Raw genomic sequence first — 19,519 nt, 5'->3', positions numbered from 1 at the left:
GGCAGTGCCTGCTGTGGCTTTTCAGGTCATTTTCCTGTTTTTCTGTGCTGGGCTGGAGGTGGCAGGGCTGGCTCATATCCTTGTGGCCAAATTCCTGACCAAAGGGTGGGGGAGGGGAGGAGGGAAGGAAGGGAAGGACACAGCCGGCCTAAGCCAGGGAAGGTAGCTTGGTGGTCCCCAGCCTGGGGGTCTCACTCCTCCTGTGGCCCCGAGAACCTTCTCCTAATTTTGGTTCCTGGAAGGATGGGCACTTGCCCTGCCAACTCGGGCTGGCTGTGGGGCTGGTGAGGGAACGTATTATGTCCTGAGTTGAAGAAACATTCCTCCCTGGGACTTCCCTGCACTCTTTCCTGGGTAGTGCTCCACCTCCACCCCCAGGGGTGGGAGCATGTGCCCCACACCGCCTCCAGGGCCTCGCTGCCCAGGACCCCATAGGCCTAGGTGACAGAACAAGGGTGGGACGGCCTAAAGGGAGGAAGCAGAGGGGAGGTAGGTGCCCAGAGCCAAGCTGGGCTCTAGCCCCAAGCAGGGGCAGTGGCTCATCTACTACTTCACTGGAGGGACTGGAGGACTGCCTGGAGGAGGCAGCCCTGCTCATCTCAGCATGGTGGTACCCTGTCTTTTTACCATTTATAAAGTGCACCTGTCCTCTATCCAGACTGTATAAAGAACTCCTGCTGATAAGGAAGGAGTAGTCATGGGATAGAGAAAAACGGACAGGACACCTAAGTACCTCTCACAGACGTGGTCCAGACGACCAGTGGCTTATGTCATAGAAAAACAGCAAGTGGCCTGGCCGGTGTGGCTCAGTGGTTGAGCACTGGCCCTTGACTCACGCACCAAGAGGTCACTGGTTCAATTCCCAATCAGGGCGCATGCCTGGATTGCAGGCTTGATCCCCAGTAGGGGGCATGCAGGAGGCAGCCAATTGATGTTTCTCTTTCATCAATGTTTCTATTTCTCTCTCCCTCTCCTTCTTTCTCTAAAAATCAATAAAAACATATTTTTTTAAAAAAGAAAAGCAGTAAGTGGTCACTAGGGAAGTTTAACACACAACCACCTGCAGGGACCCACATGCAGACCCCAGGATGAAGACTAGCATGGCCGGCACTGTGGGCTGGAGCAGCCACAAGCCCGGTGCATGGCTGGCGGGTGAGGAGGTCAGCAAAGCACAGCGGGCGCCACGTGAGCCCCTGTGCTCAGACACCCAGCTCTCAGGAGCCCTCTCGCAGGAGATGTGTGCATCCTTAGCAGCCTTATTTCTAATAGCCTTAAGCTGGAGACCTTCCCCATGTCCGTCATTGGTGGACGGACCATGCCTGGGGCACACACAGTGGCCTGGGGTACAGAGCAAGCTGAGACACGGCTGTGCACGGCGATGTGGGGCCTCAGAGAGACCAGGTTGAGTGAAAGCCAGACACACAGAGCAGATACTGCTGTCAGTTCTACATCTAAGCGATGCCCTTAGGAGGCAGGACAGCAGGTTCCTCTGGGAGGGGTGGTCTTGGAAGGGCAGAGCGCTGCTGGGCACTGCCCTGGGTGTGGCTCCAGAACACTCACCAGGTGGGCCACCTGGGACGGGAGCACATTGCCTGCGAGTCACACTCTGTAACAAGTAGCTTCTCAGCCCTGCAGAGGTTCCGGGAGGCCCACCTGGTGCCCTGGCCTCTCCCCTTGCCTGTTGGCCACCCCCGGCTTCATCATCTAAGGCCCTGGGGCCTCGGTGGTCAGGATCCAGGAGCCTGCTTCCTGCCGGATGGGGTGTTGGCCAGGTTCCCAGCCCCCTGCTCGTGGACAAGGGTGCTGTCCGGCTGCTGTGGGTGCCTGTCTCATGCCTGTGCTCCTCGGTTTCAGGGCTACGAGGGCCTCGTGGAAGGAGGCGAGAACATCAAGCCAGCCAACTGGCTCAGCGTCTCTAACATCATCCAGCTGGTAAGGCCTGCCGTGAGCCCTTTCTACCTGTGAGCACGTGTGCACGCACACAGACACAGGCAGACAGACACACAGACGCACACAGAGACTATGCACAGAAGCGTACCTGTCCCACAGGGGCTGGCTCCAGGCTCACCAAGTCGTCTGGCTGCCGTGGGTTGTGGAGTGACAATGGCCCTGGGACGCCTCCCTACAAGCGTTCACTCTCAGCTCCAGCTAAGGGTGCAGGGAGGAGAGGACACTGGACAAGGCCTGGCGCGGCATCTGAGCAGCCTCCCCTTCATCACCGCTCTGACCCGCCCAGTGACCAAGGCCCAGGTTTCCCTCCAGCTGACTGAGGGCAGGGGCAGCCACCTTGCTGGACCAGGACTCCTGGGAGTGGTGGTTTTTGAATCATATCTCTGTGGGGAGACCCTCATCTTCCCACAGAGCTGGGACGGGTGCAGGCACTTGTCACCTGTTTACCCCAGGCCAGCAGGCGACACCCGGCTTATTCAAGTGGCCAGTCATTATCATGAGCCACAAATGGATCGGTGGGTGCAGTGGGCAGAGGGGCCTGCTCCCTTGGTTACCTTTTTTTGAACTTCCCAAGACTGACAAGTGGATATTCTCCTCCTCCTGGTATATTCCAGGAGGAAGGCCCAGGGAGGGGGATCCCTGCCAAGGCTTCTGGAGGAGGCCCGGGACTTCACCCTCTCAGTTCTGCAGGGTCCACCAGTTCCCCCCGTGCCCCCCAGTACCAGGTCCCTTCTGCTGCCTTATTGGCCAAGGCTCCCGTCTCCTTTGCATAGGGTGGCACCATCATCGGCAGTGCCCGCTGCAAGGCCTTTACCACGCGGGAGGGACGCCTGGCAGCAGCTTACAACCTGGTCCATCGCGGCATCACCAACTTGTGCGTCATAGGTGGGGATGGCAGCCTCACAGGCGCCAACATCTTCCGCAGCGAGTGGGGCAGCCTGCTGGAGGAGCTGGTGAGGGAAGGTGGGTCAGCGGCCAGAGCTGGCTGGGAGGGGAGTGTGGGGGGCGGGGCTCGGAGGCCGCAGCACCTGCCTTGCTGCTGGTGGGCGGTTCGATAGGCAGGACGAGGGGGGGCGGGGAAGACACTGCCTGGCTGTTGGCCAGAGGAGTGGGCCTGGCCCAGCCCAAGGTCAGAGGACCCTGGGCAGCTGCAGAAGCTGTCGGCTGGGTTTGGCTGGTAGTGAGGTCAGTGTTTGAGCCGGAGCCCCTAGAACCCAGCATTAGGGACCCCCAGGCTGGGTGGACAGCAGTCCCAGGCTGATCACCCCACGCTGTGTGGACAGGTCTTGTCTGTAATTGATTCCGGACATGGGTTACGGACGTTGTCATAGTTTGCAGAAGTGTAAGCGTTAACACTTGTTAACACCCAAGACACATAGTTGCAAGGTTGCCAGTTGGAAAGACCTCTTGGAGTTCAGTCTGTGCTACTCGTGTGGAGCCTGGAAATGGGGTGCGGTCACTCTAAGACTGCCCTGGAGGTCTCCTGCTCGGGGTGATGAGTCTACACTCAGCCTTAGGGGTTCAGTGGCCCCCTCCCTTCTTGGGAGTCCGACTGCAGGACCTGGGTAAGGGGAGCTGAGCCTGGGCACCTTCCTGGGCCACACTGTCTGGTGGACGGGGGGTGAGAAGTGGGGTTTCTTGCCCCCCTTGTGGCCAGTGGGGCCTCAGCTGGCCTCCGCTGCTTCTCCCCAGGCAAGATCTCAGAGAGCACGGCTCAGACCTACTCCCACCTGAACATCGCTGGGCTGGTGGGCTCCATCGACAATGACTTCTGTGGCACCGACATGACCATCGGCACGGACTCGGCCCTGCACCGCATCATGGAGGTCATTGACGCCATCACCACCACCGCCCAGAGGTGAGCGAGGCCCGCAGCCCCCACTGGCCCCGTCAGGCTGCCAGGCGGGCAAGCGAGGCGGGCAAGCTGGGGATCCTGTCCTCCTGGGAGGGGCGAGGCCGCCCTCTGCAGGGTCAGCAGGGGCCCTGGGGATTGGCACATCCCACAGGGGGGTCATCCGACTGCTGCTGGCCAGTGACGGCCAGGCCCGGGCAAGGGAATTGGCTTCAGCCCTCGGAGCAGAGGTCAGTGAAAACCAGCGCGAAGGCTGGTCAGGAACCCAAGGCCACATTTCGCTCAGACACGTGACCACCATGGGAATAAGAAGAGTGGTCTGTCCTGCTGCTCTGGTGCTCAGTGTCGCCGGGCACTGCCGAGGGGAACGGGGCTGCTGGAGCGTGGCTTGGCCCCTGTGGCTCGAGGGAGCCTGGTTCTGTGCCTGTGAGGCCGGCCGTGCAGCTGAGCCCCCAGAGGCTCGACACTGACCTTTCGCTCTGTTCGGTGCCCACAGCCACCAGAGGACGTTCGTGCTGGAGGTGATGGGGCGGCATTGCGGGTAAGGGGGCCCTGGCCAGCTGGGGGTGCGGGGCGAGGGGGAGCAGGAGCCAGGGGGTGGCCCCTGGCCCAGGCCAGGTGCTCATCTAACATTGGGTGTGCGCTGGGGGGGGGGGGGGAGGGGGGGAGTGTCTCTGGGTCTGGATGCAGGGAGGACAAAGGAGGTGAGGCTCAGGTGACTCAGGTCTGGGGTCCGGGGTGCTGGGTCCAGCCCTGAGAAGGTAGCCCCTCTGCTCCTCTAGGTACCTGGCCCTGGTGTCTGCCCTAGCCTCTGGGGCCGACTGGCTGTTCATCCCCGAGGCGCCCCCCGAGGACGGCTGGGAGAACTGCATGTGCGAGAGGCTCGGCCAAGTGAGTGGGAAGGCGTGCTCACTTGTACCGTTTGCCTCGTCCCCCTTCTTCCCTAGCTGCCCCCCAATTCCCAAGCCTGTGGCAAGGACCCCCCCACCTGCTTCTCCCTGCCTCCAGGAGGGCCACAGGGTCCCTGTCGGCCCCTGCTCCCTGGGGTGTGGTCCCTGCGGTGTGAACCCCCGGGAGGGTGGGTGTCGGGACAGGTGTCTGAGGTTGCTGAGCTCCCGGATGTCTCTGACCCAGACCCGAAGCCGGGGGTCCCGGCTGAACATCATCATCATTGCCGAGGGCGCCATCGACCGCAACGGGAAGCCTATCACCTCCCGCTACGTGAAGGACGTGAGTGCAGGAGGGGCCCCAAAGCGGCCTGGATCGTGTGGGTGGGCTGGGGTGGGGCTCAGCCGGTCGGGCTCCCTTTATCTCCTGTCCCCAAGCATCTGCGGGGCTCCTTCCCCTCCTGGAGGGCTTCCTCAGTGACGACAGATGTGTATGTGTGTGTGTGTGTGTGTGTGTGTGTGTGTGTGTGGCGGGGGGGTGCCTGGGCTCCCTGAGAAGCCTGGCCCAGAGGCCAAGGTTTCCCCACACCTTTTGGGCGCCCCGCCCACTGGCTGCTTTTCACTGACCTCCGCTCCTAAGGCTGAAGGCCAGTTCCCTTGCCTGGGCCTGGCCGTCACCGACCAGCAGCAGGCTTCATTCAGACATATTCCCTGCAGGCCAGGCCTGCCTGGGACTCCATGTCCACGCACTCACATGGGTAACGTAAACACACATACACAGAAATACATCCAGACGCTCACATGGAAACACATACACAGACATACACCCTGTATATGGAAATACATCCACACACTCACATGGAAACGTATACAGGGAAACACACACTCGTGTACCCAGAAACACATCCACACATAGAAACACACATACACATCCTCCCACGTACACAGAAACACATCTGTGGGCATGAACCCTGGGCTGGCTCTATGGGGACCCTGACATGCCGAAATCCCTGAGGCCTGGTGGAGAGGGACAGGGACCAGGGTTTGGGGTCTGTGGGGTGGTGAGATAGTGGAGGTGGGCAGCAAACCCAAGGACCCCCTTATTCTCTCCCAATGAATAGCTGGTGGTCCAGAGGCTGGGCTTCGACACGCGTGTGACCGTGCTGGGCCATGTGCAGAGGGGAGGGACCCCCTCAGCGTTCGACCGCATCCTGGTAGGTGGGGCTTTGCTCTGGTCCCATTGTGTGTGGGGGGCGGAGTTGTATGCGTGGTGTGCGCGAGCATCTCCTCACTGTGCTGGTTGGTGCTCATGGGCGAGACCGAGGTGTGGCCCCTCCGTTTCCCTGTGAGGGGGAAACGCAGACCAGGGTGGGGACCTTGCCTCCTGGCCAGCCCGTCCCTGCCCACTGAGTCAGCAGCTCCCGGCCCTCCTGGGAACGGCTGTGGCATATCCCTGGGAGAGGAGGGCAGGGTGCATAGGGGCCAGGCCTGCGCCGAGTCCTCCTGGGGTCCGAGTCTGGTGGTTCTGAGTCCAGCCCATAGCATAGTAATCAGGGGTGGGCAAACTTTTTGACTCGAGGGCCACAATGGGTTCTTAAACTGGACCGGAGGGCCGGAACAAAAGTATGGATGGAGTGTTTGTGTGAACTAATATAAATTCAAAGTAAAGGAGCGGAGGGGAGAGCAAGAGAACCCTCCGCTCTTTCGGCTCCGCTGGCCGGATAGAACACCGCGAGCTGTAGTTTGCCCACGGCTGCATAGTTCCTATCCCGGGGGCACCAGGGTGCTGGAGTGGGGAGGGGCCTGGATTCTGGCCGGAGGGTGCCATTGTCATTCTGATTACTGCTGAGTCCCTCTTGTCCTCTGCAAAGTGGGAATCTCCTTGTAGACAGTGGAGACAGGGCCTGGCCAGGGGCAGCCCCATGGGTGGTAATGTGCCTGTATGTGCAAGCTGGGCCCTGTGCTGGCATGAGGCTGGATCACCTGCTCTGCCCCTCGGAGGGCTGAGGCTGCTGTCCTGCCCTGAGCAGCCCATGGCCTCCTCAGTCCCCCACAGAGCAGTGGGGACACTGGCCTCGGAAGGGCCTTGCCCACCTGTCCAGGCACCTCTGCACACTATGTGAGGCCTTGGGGATACTCAGGACAGTCTCCTGAGGGGCCTGGGACGTAAGGGCCAGGCACTGACCCTCCACCAAGCCTGGGCAGCAGAGATGGCCGGGGTGGGTCTGGGGCCTCCCCGGCTTGCGGGAGAGCAGGCTGGCTGCCGTGTCACGGGAGCCTGTGGGAGACACGCACGAGATGCCTGGGTCAGAGACGAAGGACAGTTTGTTCTCGCAGCCAGAGCGGCAGCGTTTTTCGCTGGTCGCCGAGCCCAGTTCTGCAGGGTGACACCTGCACGCACACTGTGTGGAGTTGTAGGGGGGACGCCTGAGCTCAGGGAACCCCAGTCTTCCCTAACGAGCTGCCAGCGTGGTGCTCCTGAGGGGGACAGGAACTTTCTTCCGTGGCTGTTACTAAAACAAACCCGAGCAGTTGGAGACTTGCTCCCGAGACGTGCAGAAACCCAGAGACCCGGACACGGTCCGTGGCAGCAGCAGGAGGCAGGGACCGGCCGGCCATATCTCACGGAGCAGAGCTCTGCCCTGCTTTCTTGCACACCTGTCCGTCCCTGTTGGCTGTGCCAGGACCCGCATTTGTGATTTGTCCCCAAGGATGACAGCCCGAGTGGTTTAGCTGGCCAGCCCACCAGCCCATGCTCATCATTTCCACGCACGCAGGAAAGCCCTGACGTAAAGGAACCCCATCAGAAACCTCGTCAGAGTTTTGAAAGAGCCCTGAAAACCTGGCTCCAATCCTCGCCCTTCCCCCCAGGCTGAGCGCCGTGGGCGAGTAGCGTCACTGCAGCCTTGAGGGGCAGGGCCACACCCTCCTAGCAGGGCTCCGTGAGACCCCGAAAAGCGGTGTCTGGATGGGCTGTTGTGAATGGGGTCATACTAAGTCACTGTCGCCAGTTGTTCTAGAATCTTTGGCTAGTGTGTGTGTTGGGGAGCTTTGAAAATTGAGGGTTTGTACATGGTGTGGGGCTCAGTGTGGCCCTCAGAGCGGAGAAGGGCTAAGCGAGTCTGTGTGTACATGTGTGTGCATGTGTGTGCACGTGCCTGTGTCTCTGTGTGTGTGTGTGTGTGTGCGCACTCTGAGTGTGGACTACGCCTGCTTGAGCCCCACTCCTCCCCCTCAGAGCAGCAAGATGGGCATGGAGGCGGTGATGGCGCTGCTGGAGGGCACTCCTGACACCCCGGCCTGCGTGGTCAGCCTGTCAGGGAACCAGTCTGTGCGGCTGCCCCTCATGGAATGCGTGCAGGTGGTGAGTATACGGCCTGGGGTCTCCCTGGCTCTCCCCTCCCCCCAGAGCTGCCTGTCCTTCTAGGCCCCTCAGGGCTCCAGCAGGCTGCCTACACAGCCCCTTCCCAGCCTTGCCTCCTCATGTGTTACATGTCCCGGCCGTCTGGGTGTGCTGCCCCATCCCCCCAAGCGGGCCTCAGGGTGTCTGAAGCCAGCAGTCCTGGGGAGGGGAATGAGCATGGCCCCCGCGTGGGACAAGCCCTGAGAGAGGGAGGAGCCAAGCTGAGGTCACTTAGCTTCCCAGAGCCAGTGGCCATGGACCTACCTTGCAAACTGGGTGGTTGCGGGTAGGCATTTGGGGCAAAGATGGGAGGGAGGATTGGGTGGCCGGAGCCACTGGGTAAATTCTAGCAGACGGTATAGGGACATTCGATGTGGCTGGAGTGGGGGCCACTGGAAGAGAGAGTGGGAGGTGAGAACAGAGGCTGAGAGGCTGGGTGTGGGGATCTTGCCCTGGCTCCACAGGTCTGGGGGGCCCTACAGCCAGGGGAGGGTGGGATGAGAGGGCGCACGAGTGGGTGACTGGGCCTCCCTGATGCTTCTCTTGAAAGAACCTCCTGCCATGATTTCTACCAGCTCTGCTGCTGGGCAGGCTGGGCATTGGCTGTGGGCCTGGGGGCCAGATGGGCCTCAGCCTCCATTCCCAAGGCCCTGGTGGGGCCCCAGGGGCTGAGGAGGATTGAGGGTGGACAGGGAGGACCATTGGCCAGGCCTGGTAGGGCCTGCTTGGCCTCGGCCAGCTTTCCTGATTATTTTATTTTTTTAAATTTAATAAATCTTTATTGTTTAGATTATTACAATTGTTCCTCTTCCCCCCCCCCATAGCTCCCCTCCACCTGGTTCCCACCCCACCCTCTGCCCTTACCCCCCGCCCCCCCCCCCCCCGCCCGGCACTGTCCTCATCCATAGGTGTACGATTTTTGTCCAGTCTCTTCCCGTACCCCAACACCCCTTTCCCCCTGAGAATTGTCAGTCCACTCCCTTTCTATGCCCCTGATTCTATTACATTCACCAGTTTATTCTGTTCATCAGATTTTTTATTCACTTGATTTTTAGATTCACTTCTTGATAGACATGTATTTGTTGCTCATAATTTTTATCTTTACCTTTTTCTTCTTCTTCCTCTTCTTAAAGAATACCTTTTAGCATTTCATATAATACTGGTTTGGCGGTGATGAACTCCTTTAGCTTTTTCTTATCTGTGAAGCTCTTTATCTGACCTTCTATTCTGAATGATAGCTTTGCTGGGTAGAGTAATCTTGGTTGTAGGTTTTTGCTATTCATCACTTTGAATATTTCTTGCCACTCCCGTCTGGCCTGCATAGTTTCTGTTAAGAAATCAGCTGACAATCGTATGGGTGCTCCCTTGTAGGTAATTAACTGTTTTTCTCTTGCTGCTTTTAATATTCTCTCTTTGTCTTTTGCTCTTGGCATTTTAATTGTGATGTGTCTTGGTGTGGTCCCTTTGGATTCCTTTTGTTTGGGGTTCTGTGCGCTTCCTGGACTTGTAAGTCTATTTCTTTCACCAGGTGGGGGAAGTTTTCGGTCATTATTTCTTCAAATAGGTTTTCAGTATCTTGCTCTCTCTTCTTCTGGTACCCCCATAATTCGGATGTTGGTACACTTGAGGTTGTCCCAGCAGCTCCTTACACTATCTTCAAGTTGTTGGATTCTTTTTTCTTTTTGTTTTTCCGGTTGAGTGATTTTTTCTTCTTTGTATTTCAAATCTTTGACTTGATTCTTGCGGTCCTCTAGTCTGCTGTTAGGTCTCTGTATAATATTTTTTATTTCAGTCAGTGTATGTTTAATTTCTAGTTGGTCCTTTTTCATATCCTTGAGGGTCTCGCTAAATTTATTGGCCTTTTCTAGGAAATTCTTGAAAAACCTTATAACCGTGGTTTTGAACTCTATATCCAGTAGTTTGCTTTCCTCCATTTCTTTCATTTGTGATCTGTTTCTTTGTCTCTGCATTTTGGCTGCTTCCCTGAGTTGATAGAGTAGCTTTGTGTGGTAGGTGTCCTATAGGGCCCAGTGGCTCAGCCTCCCCCAGTTACCTGAGGTGGACACTCTTGGTGCACCCCTTTGTGGACTGTGTGCACAGCCTTGTTGTAGTTAAGTCTTGATTATTGTTGGTATCACTGGGAGGAATTGACCTCCAGGCCAATTGGCTGTGAGGATCAGCTTTGTCTATGCTGGGAGAACTTCTGTGCTGGAGACACCCTTTAGAGACAAGACTTGCAAAATTGCAAAAGCCTCTGTGCTCAGCTTGGATGGGGTGGAGTCTCAGGGCAGAGCAGACAGCCTTGGCTTCCCGTCAGCCCTGCCCTATGAGGCCCCTGGGTCTCAGTGTCCCTCGGTAATCACTGCAAGCACCTCTGAGAGAAAGCTGCCCTTGAGTTTCACCCGCTGCCAGACAGTCCAGTTTCTCCCCGAATGAGTCTGGGTTCCCAGAAACTCGCCCGGAACTGGAGTTCAGCGCATTTGGGAGCTTCCATCTCCCTCCCGCTTTAGAAAGGCAGCCGCAGCCACCCGTGCATTCAGCAGTCAGTCCTCTCTGTGCGCACCTCCGGACCTCTGCCTTCCGTGGCTCCCCTGAGTCTCAGTGTGCTTTCTCTTTTCCTGACAGTCCAGATCCCCCCCGAATGAGTCTGGGTTCCCAGAGTCTTGCCCGGGACTGGAGTTCAGCGCAGTCAGGAGCTTCCTTCCGTCTCTCTCCCACTTGGGAAAGCCAGCCACGCACTCAGCTGGTCCGTGCACTCAGCCGCCCATCCTCTCCGCGCGCGTCTTTGTACCTCAGCCATTTGCAGCTCCTCTGAGTCTCAATGTGCTTTCCTCTTTCCTTCTGGTTGTAGAATTTCCACTCAGCCAGCTTTCCTGTGGTTCTGGATGGTGTCAATTTTGTCTTTTAGTTGTAGTTTTGATATTGTTGTGTGAGGCAGCAGTTTAGGTGTCCACCTATGCCGCCATCTTGGTTTCTCCCATACATAGCCTTTTTAAATTAAATCCAGCTTTCCTGATTGCTGGCCTTGGCAGTGACTGCTGCTGGGCAGGCCTGGGACTGGCCCACCGAGTCAGGTGGCTGCTGTGTATGCTCCAGGCTCCTCCTTCAGTCTGTGCTTTTCCTTTTCTTTAAGACAAAGGAGGTGCAGAAGGCCATGGATGAGAAGAGGTTTGACGAGGCCATCCAGCTCCGTGGCAGGTGAGGGCCATGTGGGCTCGCTCCACGCAGACTTCTGGCAGCTTGCACACAGCCAGCCCCTGACATGCAGGCCATCAGAGCTGTAGAGATGGCCTCTGCATCTCCTGAGACCCTTCCTTCCACGTGTGTGTGGCCAAGCAGTCTGCAGTTAGCAATGGGGCCTCAGTGGTCCCTGCAGAGGGAAGCAGGCAGGCTGTGGGGTGGGCCGGAGCTGCCCACTCCGGGCAGGCTGGATGTGAGTCCTGGCTTAGCTGAGAGGGATTGCGTGTTTTATGGGGTCTTCCACCGTCCAGTGATGGCATCTGGCCCAGGTTTGGGGCAACAAGAGAGAGGAGGTGGGGTGCACCATGTCCAGCTCCTTCATGCTTAGTTGTGTGATCATGGGCTGTGGCTGTGGGCTGTGGCTGTGGGCTGGGAGTGGGCTCTGGCTGTGGGCTGTGGCTGTGGGCTCTGGCTGTGGGCTGGGAGTTGGCTGTGGCTGTGGGCTCTGGCTGTGGGCTGGGAGTAGGCTCTGGCTGTGGGCTCTGGCTGTGGGCTGGGAGTGGGCTGTGGCTGTGGGCTCTGGCTGTGGGCTGGGAGGGGGCTGTGGCTGTGGGCTGGGAGTGGGCTGTGGCTGTGGGCTGGGAGTGGGCTGTGGCTGTGGGCTCTGGCTGTGGGCTGGGAGTGGGCTGTGGCTGTGGGCTCTGGCTGTGGGCTGGGAGTGGGCTGTGGCTGTGGGCTGGGAGTGGGCTGTGGCTGTGGGCTGGGAGTGGGCTCTGGCTGTGGGCTGGGAGTAGGCTGTGGCTGTGGGCTGGGAGTGGGCTGTGGGTGTGGGCTTCATAGTGCATGACCGGCTTTCGTTCCAGGAGCTTTGAGAACAATTGGAACATTTACAAGCTGCTTGCACACCAGAAGGTCTCCAAAGAGAAGGTAAGGTGGTGTGGGCGGCAGAGCCTGCGGGGTCAGAGTCTGCCCATGGGGAGCAGAGAGCTCTGAGCTGGCTTAGCTGGGCTGAGCCCCTCCCTCCTGTGTGGGGTCTTAACTGTGAGCTGGGAGGGTCAGGCTTGGCCTCTGCTGGACCAGCAGATGTCAGACAGCCAGTGTCCGGGCCTGGGGATTATGGTGGTCAGTCGCTTACCAGACAAGCAAGAAATTAAGTCAGGCCCATAGACTTAGCTCAGGAGAATAGGATCCGACGTTCATGAGCCCCTTCAAGACAACTACAAACCTGGGGTGAGGATGACAGCAGGACTTGTTTCTGAAGTCCTGGGGGGTAAGGACAGGGTCCCCTTAACACAGTGTGGGAGGGTGGGATCCTGGATCTGCTGAAGGGAGTGGCAGCTTCCTCTCGGCAGAGGCCATGGGGTTGGTAAATGCCTGTGGCCGTTGTCACTAATGTTGTCACCGATTTGAGGGCACCCCTGCAGAGTGTGTCTAGCCTGGGGTGCTCATCACTCTCTCCGCGTCTCCTTTCCTGGTCCATCCCTCCAGGCCCCACACAGCAGAGTGTCCCCTCCTGGAACTGGCTGGGGTGTGCCCACCTCTGGAGCAACAGGGGACGCTAGCAGGGCCCACTGGAGCCACACTGCCTGGCAAAGCCCTGGCCACATGTGGCCACAGAGCACTCGGCATGAGGCCGGGTTCCAAGGACAGTGTGGGAGATGGATGTGAAATAGCCTGTTAGTAATTTCTTTCTTTCTTCTTTTTTTTATAATACATTTGTGTGTTTTTTAAAATATATTTTTATTGATTTCAGAGAGGAAGGAAGAGGGAGAGACAGAAACATCAATGATGAGAGAGAATCATGGATCGGCTGCCTCCTGCAAACCCCCCACTGGGGATCGAGCCCAAAACCTGGGCATGTGCCCTTGATCGGAATCGAACCTGATACCTTTCAGTTCTCAGGCCAATGCTCTATCCACTGAGCCAAACCGGCTAGGGCCTGTTAGTAATTTCAGGGGTCCTCAAACTTTTTAAACAGGGGGCCAGTTCACTGTCCCTCAGACTGTTGGAGGGCCGGACTATAGTTTAAAAAAAAAACTATGAACAAATTCCTATGCGCACTGCGGGCCCGGGACGAGTCGGCTGCTAAGCAGGACAGGCAGCGGCACCGGGGGGCCAGATAAATGTCCTCAGCGGGCCGCATGTGGCCGACAGGCCGTAGTTTGAGGATGCCTGTATGGATTGCAGGTTGAGGTGATACCATTTTGGCTATCTCAGGTTAAATTAGCCCGAGTAGTGTCACCTGCTTCTTTGTACTTAATGTGGCCTCTCTCTCTGCTTCTGTACCACTCACAAAGGACTTTGAGGTGCTGGATGTTGACCCCTGAGTCTGGGGTGATAGCCAAGGCTTCGGGCAGGAGTGCACTCTGGCCTGACCCGCCCTGCTGCCACCGCCGGGGCGCTAGCCCCCTAGTGACCACATCCTGCTAATGCCTGTGGCCGGGCCTGCAGGTTCTGAGCGCGGCCTGCACTGCAGCCTGTTTGCTCTTCATCAGAAGCTCGTGGCGCCCTGAGGACAGATACTTGTCACTCCTGGGAGGGCGGCTGCCTCTCGTTGACTTTTGTGTGGTCAGCCGTCTCTCCCAGCCCAAGCTCATGCTCTTGTCTCTGTCCCCTTCTCCGAAGACCCAGTTCTCCCTGGCCATCCTGAACGTGGGGGCCCCAGCGGCTGGCATGAACGCGGCTGTGCGCTCAGCGGTGCGTTCCGGCATTTGCCAGGGTCACACAGTGTATGTGGTGCACGACGGCTTTGAAGGCCTGGCCAAGGGTCAGGTAGGTGCCAGGTGTTGGGTGTCCTGGTCATTGGCTGATTATTACCCCTCCCCTTCCCCCCAGCTTGCTTACAAACAAACCAGGGGCCCGGGATGCCGAAACGCAGGGAATGGCCAGTTCAGGCCCATGAAGAAGTCAGATCAAAGGATGAGGGCGAGGGGCGAGCTCCCTGGGGAGGGGGAATGGGTCCACGCTAGCTGCCTGGCTCGGGCTCCTGGTTCCCTGCTCTGTTCCCCCTGTGGGCATGCTGTCCCCGAGCACAGGTCTGTCACCTGAGGTGGAATCCGCTAGCACCTCTGGCCTGTCCCCTTGAAGCTGTGCCTCCCTCCTGCAGGTGCAAGAGGTGGGCTGGCACGACGTGGCTGGTTGGCTGGGGCGTGGAGGCTCCATGCTGGGCACCAAGAGGTGAGTGGCTGGCAGCTGGCCGCCATGGGCCGCTGGGAGATCCAGAGTGTAAGCTCAGCGGGGAGAATGGGGGGCTGCCAGGGGAAACCCACCCTGGGCCCTGGGCTAGGTCCCTCTTCTGGCTGGTGACCTGCCAGGGCATGCTATAGAGCCCCCTGCCTGGGCTTCCTGGCTGAGGGCTCACCTGCGCAGGGGAAGGCTGCTGGGTGGTCCCACGTCTGCTAAGAGCTCACTTAGGCCACAGGGGTGAGGGGCTCTTCCATCACCTGATAAGTGCCTGGCAGGGGCACTGGCAGGCCCCATGCCCCATAATGCCTCAGGCACTGAGCCTCTGCTTCTGCCTGTAACCAGGTCAGATGCAGGTCAGACGCAGGTCAGGTGCAGGTCAGGTGCAGGTCAGTGCAGTGTGTGTGCTTTCTTCCGGCCTGGCGGTCTGTGCAGACACCGAGTGTTTGTCTCACTGTCTGCCACTGCAGGACGCTGCCCAAGAGCTACATGGAGAAAATCGTGGAAAACATTCGCAAGTACAACATCCACGCCCTGCTGGTCATCGGAGGCTTCGAGGTGAGGCCACCACAGGGGTGCTGTCTGGCGTGCTGAGGTGGCCCTTCCAGGAACCCCATGTGCAGAGAGGTTCTTGGCAGGGTCCCAGGAAAGTGGTGTTTGTTTGGGGAGGGTTTTTGCCTTCTCTTGAGGCTTCGCAGTTCAGTTGAAAGCTGGCAGCCCAGGCGCTGGGGTGGGGGCAGCAGGAGCAGGGGGAGGAGGGCCGGAGGGAGGAGCAGGGGCAGCTCTGGCTGAAGGACAGGGAGCAGTTCGCAGTCTGGCCCCTGAGGTGGGGGTGGGGCACTCTGGGCGGGAGGCCTGTGTGGTGGCCGTGCACAGGGTGGTCTTGGGTGGATTTTGAGCAGTGGGCACTGCTGTGTGACACGGGTGCGGGCAGCCCTTGTGACTGGCCAGCGTTCTTGCTCTTCCCCGGAGGAGCCCGAGCCCCCTGCAGACGGCAGGGAGTGGACCGGGGTCAGGGCAGGCCCTGCAGGCCTCCTTCTTGTCCTCCCTGGACCCCCACTTTCCCTGGCCCAAGGGGCTGCAGAGCTCCTGGGTGGGGCCCGTCGCCCTGCCCCAGCCAGCCTCTCTGGTCCTGAGTGCCCACCCCCCACAGGCCTATGAGGGGGTGCTGCAGCTGGTGGAGGCCCGCGGCTGCTATGAGGAGCTGTGCATCGTCATGTGCGTCATCCCAGCCACCATCAGCAACAACGTGCCTGGCACAGACTTCAGCCTGGGCTCCGACACCGCCGTCAACGCCGCCATGGAGGTAGGTAGGGCCTCGTGGTCCAGACCCCAGTAACCTGTGTATTTTATTTCCTTTTGCTCAGTTCTCTATGTAATGTTATAATTCTCTCTCACACTCTGAACTGTTCGGAGTTAGGGTTATTATGTCACATTACCATTGGCATCCAAGGGCATGTGTCCCCCGATCCTTTGTTCACAGCGACCTACACTGGCAGCAGTGACCCCGCTTACAGGTCAGGGAAGACCTCTTAGCAATGCCCCTGGCCTGCACCCAGTAGATGCCAGTGGCACCCCTGTCGTCCCCGGGGCAGAATCGCCCCGGTTGAGGCCTGTGGAAAGCTTGTGGTGAGGGCTGCAATGCCCTGGGCACGTGGGGTGTGGGACTGTCCTGGCCTCGTGTGACCCTCAGTCAGCTTTGGGGAGAGATCTGGTCTCTGCGACATAGCGGGTCCCGGTTGCCTACTGGGGAGGACCCTGACCACCCCTGGCGCCCCCCAGAGCTGTGACCGAATCAAGCAGTCGGCCTCGGGGACCAAGCGCCGGGTATTCATCGTGGAGACTATGGGCGGCTACTGTGGCTACCTGGCCACCGTGACGGGCATCGCCGTGGGGGCTGACGCCGCCTACATCTTCGAGGACCCTTTTAACATCCAAGACTTAAAGGTGAGCTGAGCCTCAGCCTCCTCCCTTCGCGGGGCTGAGCAGGTCCCCTCCTGGTGCAGAGGCTGGGCCCGGCCAAGGAGCCACGGCTCAGCAGGCTGGGGGTTCACTGCCTGTGAGGGGGGCTGGCCCGTGACCCTGCACCCCTTTCCTCCTGCAGTCTCCCACTTTGTGTCCATGTTGTGGCTCTCGTGGCCTCATGGCCCAACCGATACCTCCCAGCGCCCTCTGCCACCTGCAGGACCCCATGCTCCCCCATCCCCCCAGCACCCCTGGGTCACGTTGGCTCCAGCTTTTAGTCAGTCTGGAATATTCCTGCCCAGACAGCCTGCCTTCTGGCTGCAGTGGGGGCAGTGCTGGCTGCTGCCCCGGCCCCGGCTCACCATGTCACTCACTCCCGCAGGCCAATGTGGAGCACATGACGGAGAAGATGAAGACGGAGATCCAGAGGGGCCTGGTGCTGCGGTGAGGCTGCGGGTGGGCCTGGGCCCCGGCAGGCGGAGGGTCTGCCCAAGCCTTGGCAGGTGCTTCCAGACCCTGGCTGTGGGGTCACCAAGGTGGAGGTGGCCTTGGAGAGGGTGGGTGGGGTCAGCGTTCCCAGGGGCCCGTGGCCTGGCCCAGCAGGCTCAGCAGTGGGCGAGGCCTGAGCCGGCCCCCACTTCACTCAGGCCCCCCCCTCTTCCCAGGAACGAGAAATGCCACGATCACTACACCACGGAGTTCCTGTACAACCTCTACTCCTCCGAGGGGAAGGGCGTTTTCGACTGCAGGACCAATGTCTTGGGCCACCTGCAGCAGGTACGGCGTGGGGAGCGTGGCCCCGGCCCCCTGCCTCCCGCTGTACCTGGGCGAGGGGTCAGGCGCAGCAGGATGAGGCCCTCCTCTGTGCACCTCTTTGTGGGCGCCTGGGTGCAGGTCATTGGCTGCTCTGTCCTCACTCCCCCGGGCAAAGTGCTCATCATCCCATCACTCAGGTGGGGAGACCATGCTCCTGTCCGCTGAGGCCTCCCCACTAGCTAGGAAGGGCCAGGGCCAGGACCTCTGTGGTCACCTCCACTGCCATGTTCCCACCCTACATCAGCCTCCTAGCGGCCCTGCAAGGAGCTGGAGCTGTGGGGTTTCCCAGCCCTATGCGAGGGCTGTGTGCACCCCGAGGCTGCTCTCTCCTGGGGGTTCCTTGCTCACGGGGATCTGCCTACCGTCGAATGCACAGTCCCACAGAGTCATCCCATCTGGTGACTAGTTAGCCCACAGACTTGGCCTCTCGAAGTGGCTTTTAGGCCAGATTTGAGGTGGAAGAGGGACCAGGGGTGCTGCAGGCAGAGGGTGTCGTGTGTCAGAAACTGCCTGGAGAGCTCACCTGAGGTCACAGCGGAGCCAGGTTTTGGGATTTGTGGGGACTAGGCCTGCCTCAGCTGGGTCTCGTCCCTGCTGGATGGTAGTCTCACGCACTGTGTCTGCAGGGCGGGGCTCCAACCCCATTCGACCGGAACTATGGGACCAAGCTGGGGGTAAAGGCCATGCTCTGGATGTCTGAGAAGCTTCGGGCCGTCTACCGCAACGGTACGTGGGGTGGCGGCTCGGCTGACCTTGCCTCTGCCAGGCCTGGGGGTGGCTGTAGCACATGCCTGTGTCCACAGGGCGGGTGTTCGCCAACGCCCCCGACTCGGCCTGCGTGATTGGCCTTAAGAAGAAGGCGGTGGCCTTCAGCCCTGTCACCGAGCTCAAGAAGGACACTGACTTCGAGTGAGTTCCTCCGAAGTGAGGGTGGACCACGGGGCCCCGACTTCCCCGGGCTGGTGTGCCGGGACAGGGGAGGGTTGGGGTGGGCCAGCCGGACTGCCAGGTCTGAGTGCATAGGCTTTCCACTCTGTCCCTGGTGCTGAGCCCATCCTGGGTGCAGGCCCCAGAGGGCCACCACTGCCATGCACCACTCATGTCGGGCTGGGCAGGGTCCAGGGTTCAGAGGAGGGGGTGCGGTCCCAGGTTGGGCTCTGGCTAAGGAGGTGCCCTGACCCGGTCCCGCCTGGCCCCAGGCACCGCATGCCCCGGGAGCAGTGGTGGCTGAACCTGCGGCTGATGCTGAAGATGCTGGCACACTACCGCATCAGCATGGCCGACTACGTGTCCGGGGAGCTGGAGCACGTCACCCGCCGCACCCTGAGCATCGACAAGGGCTTCTGAGGCCGCCCCACCCTCCCGATGCCCGGCCCTCCCCGCCAGGCTGCTGCCCCTGGAGCCTGCGGGCAGGCAGGCAGTGGGCAGGCTGTGGCCCTCTCAGCCTTGCCCTGGGGGATCATGGCCCCAACCTCCAGGACAGAGGACCCCGGGTACCACCTTGCATTCCAGGGGACATGGGACGTCCTAGCTTGGACAACACTCTCCTTCCTCCTTGGACCCCTGCATGGTCCTGAGTCTCTTCTCATGGTGGCCCTTCACCCTCACCGGCCCTTCGGGTCCAGCGCCGTCTTTGTGCCAAGGGGAGTCTGTCCCCATGGGCCTTGCTGCGACCCTGCTCCTGTGCACTGGACACTGGCTGAGCAGAGCCTGCCATCTTTTGTAGGAATAAAATCACCCAACAGTGGATGCTCCGTCTCTGCAAAGCAGGGCCCGTGGGACTGCGGAGGGAGGTCGGGCCTGCTAGTGGTCGGCACGGGGGTTGGCTCGGGGCTGTCCTCTGGCTCCAGGGCCAGTTTGGGTCTCAAAGACATGCACCCCCTTCCTAGAATCAACACTCACTTCCCAGGACCAGCAGGCCCCTCTCTGCCAATGGGGTGACCTGACTCTCCACTGGCCCTGTCCTGAGCCCCTCCAGACTGTCTGAGGGGTGATCTGAGCCCCTTACCTCTGTCCTAAGGGGTGACCTGAGACCTCCTCAGCCTTGTTCTGAGGGGTGACCTGTGTGCCCCCAGTCCTGTCCTGAAAGGTGACATGCCTGGCCTCCCCCAGGATGAGGACTTCTGAGCCTGGTTCCTGGGCTCCAAGTCTGACCTTGAACGGTCCCCCAGGCTTAGCCTGGACTAGGGTCTCTGAAGCAGAGCCAGGGATCCCGGCCAGGGCAGTGGCTGATAGGAGTGAGGTTGCTGGGAGACCCTGGTGGGGGTGAATAATGGGAGGGGG

General features: G+C 59.7%; 1 protein-coding gene across 2 annotated transcripts in view; it reads left to right on the top strand.

Annotated features, from left to right (window-relative positions):
- Window positions 1-18,984, top strand: part of PFKL (phosphofructokinase, liver type) — a 36,642-nt gene extending 17,658 nt beyond the window's left edge. For both annotated transcript variants that reach the window (XM_080654316.1, XM_080654315.1), the window contains exons 3-22: window positions 1,855-1,932; window positions 2,724-2,913; window positions 3,643-3,808; window positions 4,299-4,343; window positions 4,585-4,693; window positions 4,937-5,032; window positions 5,811-5,903; window positions 7,928-8,053; window positions 11,226-11,290; window positions 12,136-12,199; window positions 13,898-14,044; window positions 14,379-14,449; window positions 14,926-15,013; window positions 15,609-15,761; window positions 16,238-16,402; window positions 16,803-16,864; window positions 17,086-17,197; window positions 17,863-17,962; window positions 18,040-18,145; window positions 18,436-18,984. In XM_080654316.1, coding sequence (XP_080510442.1) covers window positions 1,855-1,932; window positions 2,724-2,913; window positions 3,643-3,808; window positions 4,299-4,343; window positions 4,585-4,693; window positions 4,937-5,032; window positions 5,811-5,903; window positions 7,928-8,053; window positions 11,226-11,290; window positions 12,136-12,199; window positions 13,898-14,044; window positions 14,379-14,449; window positions 14,926-15,013; window positions 15,609-15,761; window positions 16,238-16,402; window positions 16,803-16,864; window positions 17,086-17,197; window positions 17,863-17,962; window positions 18,040-18,145; window positions 18,436-18,583 — 2,184 coding nt within the window. In that variant the 3' untranslated portion in view covers window positions 18,584-18,984. The remainder of the gene's footprint in view (window positions 1-1,854; window positions 1,933-2,723; window positions 2,914-3,642; window positions 3,809-4,298; window positions 4,344-4,584; window positions 4,694-4,936; window positions 5,033-5,810; window positions 5,904-7,927; window positions 8,054-11,225; window positions 11,291-12,135; window positions 12,200-13,897; window positions 14,045-14,378; window positions 14,450-14,925; window positions 15,014-15,608; window positions 15,762-16,237; window positions 16,403-16,802; window positions 16,865-17,085; window positions 17,198-17,862; window positions 17,963-18,039; window positions 18,146-18,435) is intronic.
- The last annotated feature ends 535 nt before the right edge of the window (window positions 18,985-19,519 follow it).

This window comes from Plecotus auritus, assembly GCF_963455305.1.
Source record: "Plecotus auritus genome assembly, chromosome: 2".
In the NCBI taxonomy this organism is placed as follows: domain Eukaryota; kingdom Metazoa; phylum Chordata; class Mammalia; order Chiroptera; family Vespertilionidae; genus Plecotus; species Plecotus auritus.
Note: the sequence above shows the minus strand (reverse complement) of the source record. Positions and strands in the feature narration are given on the sequence as shown.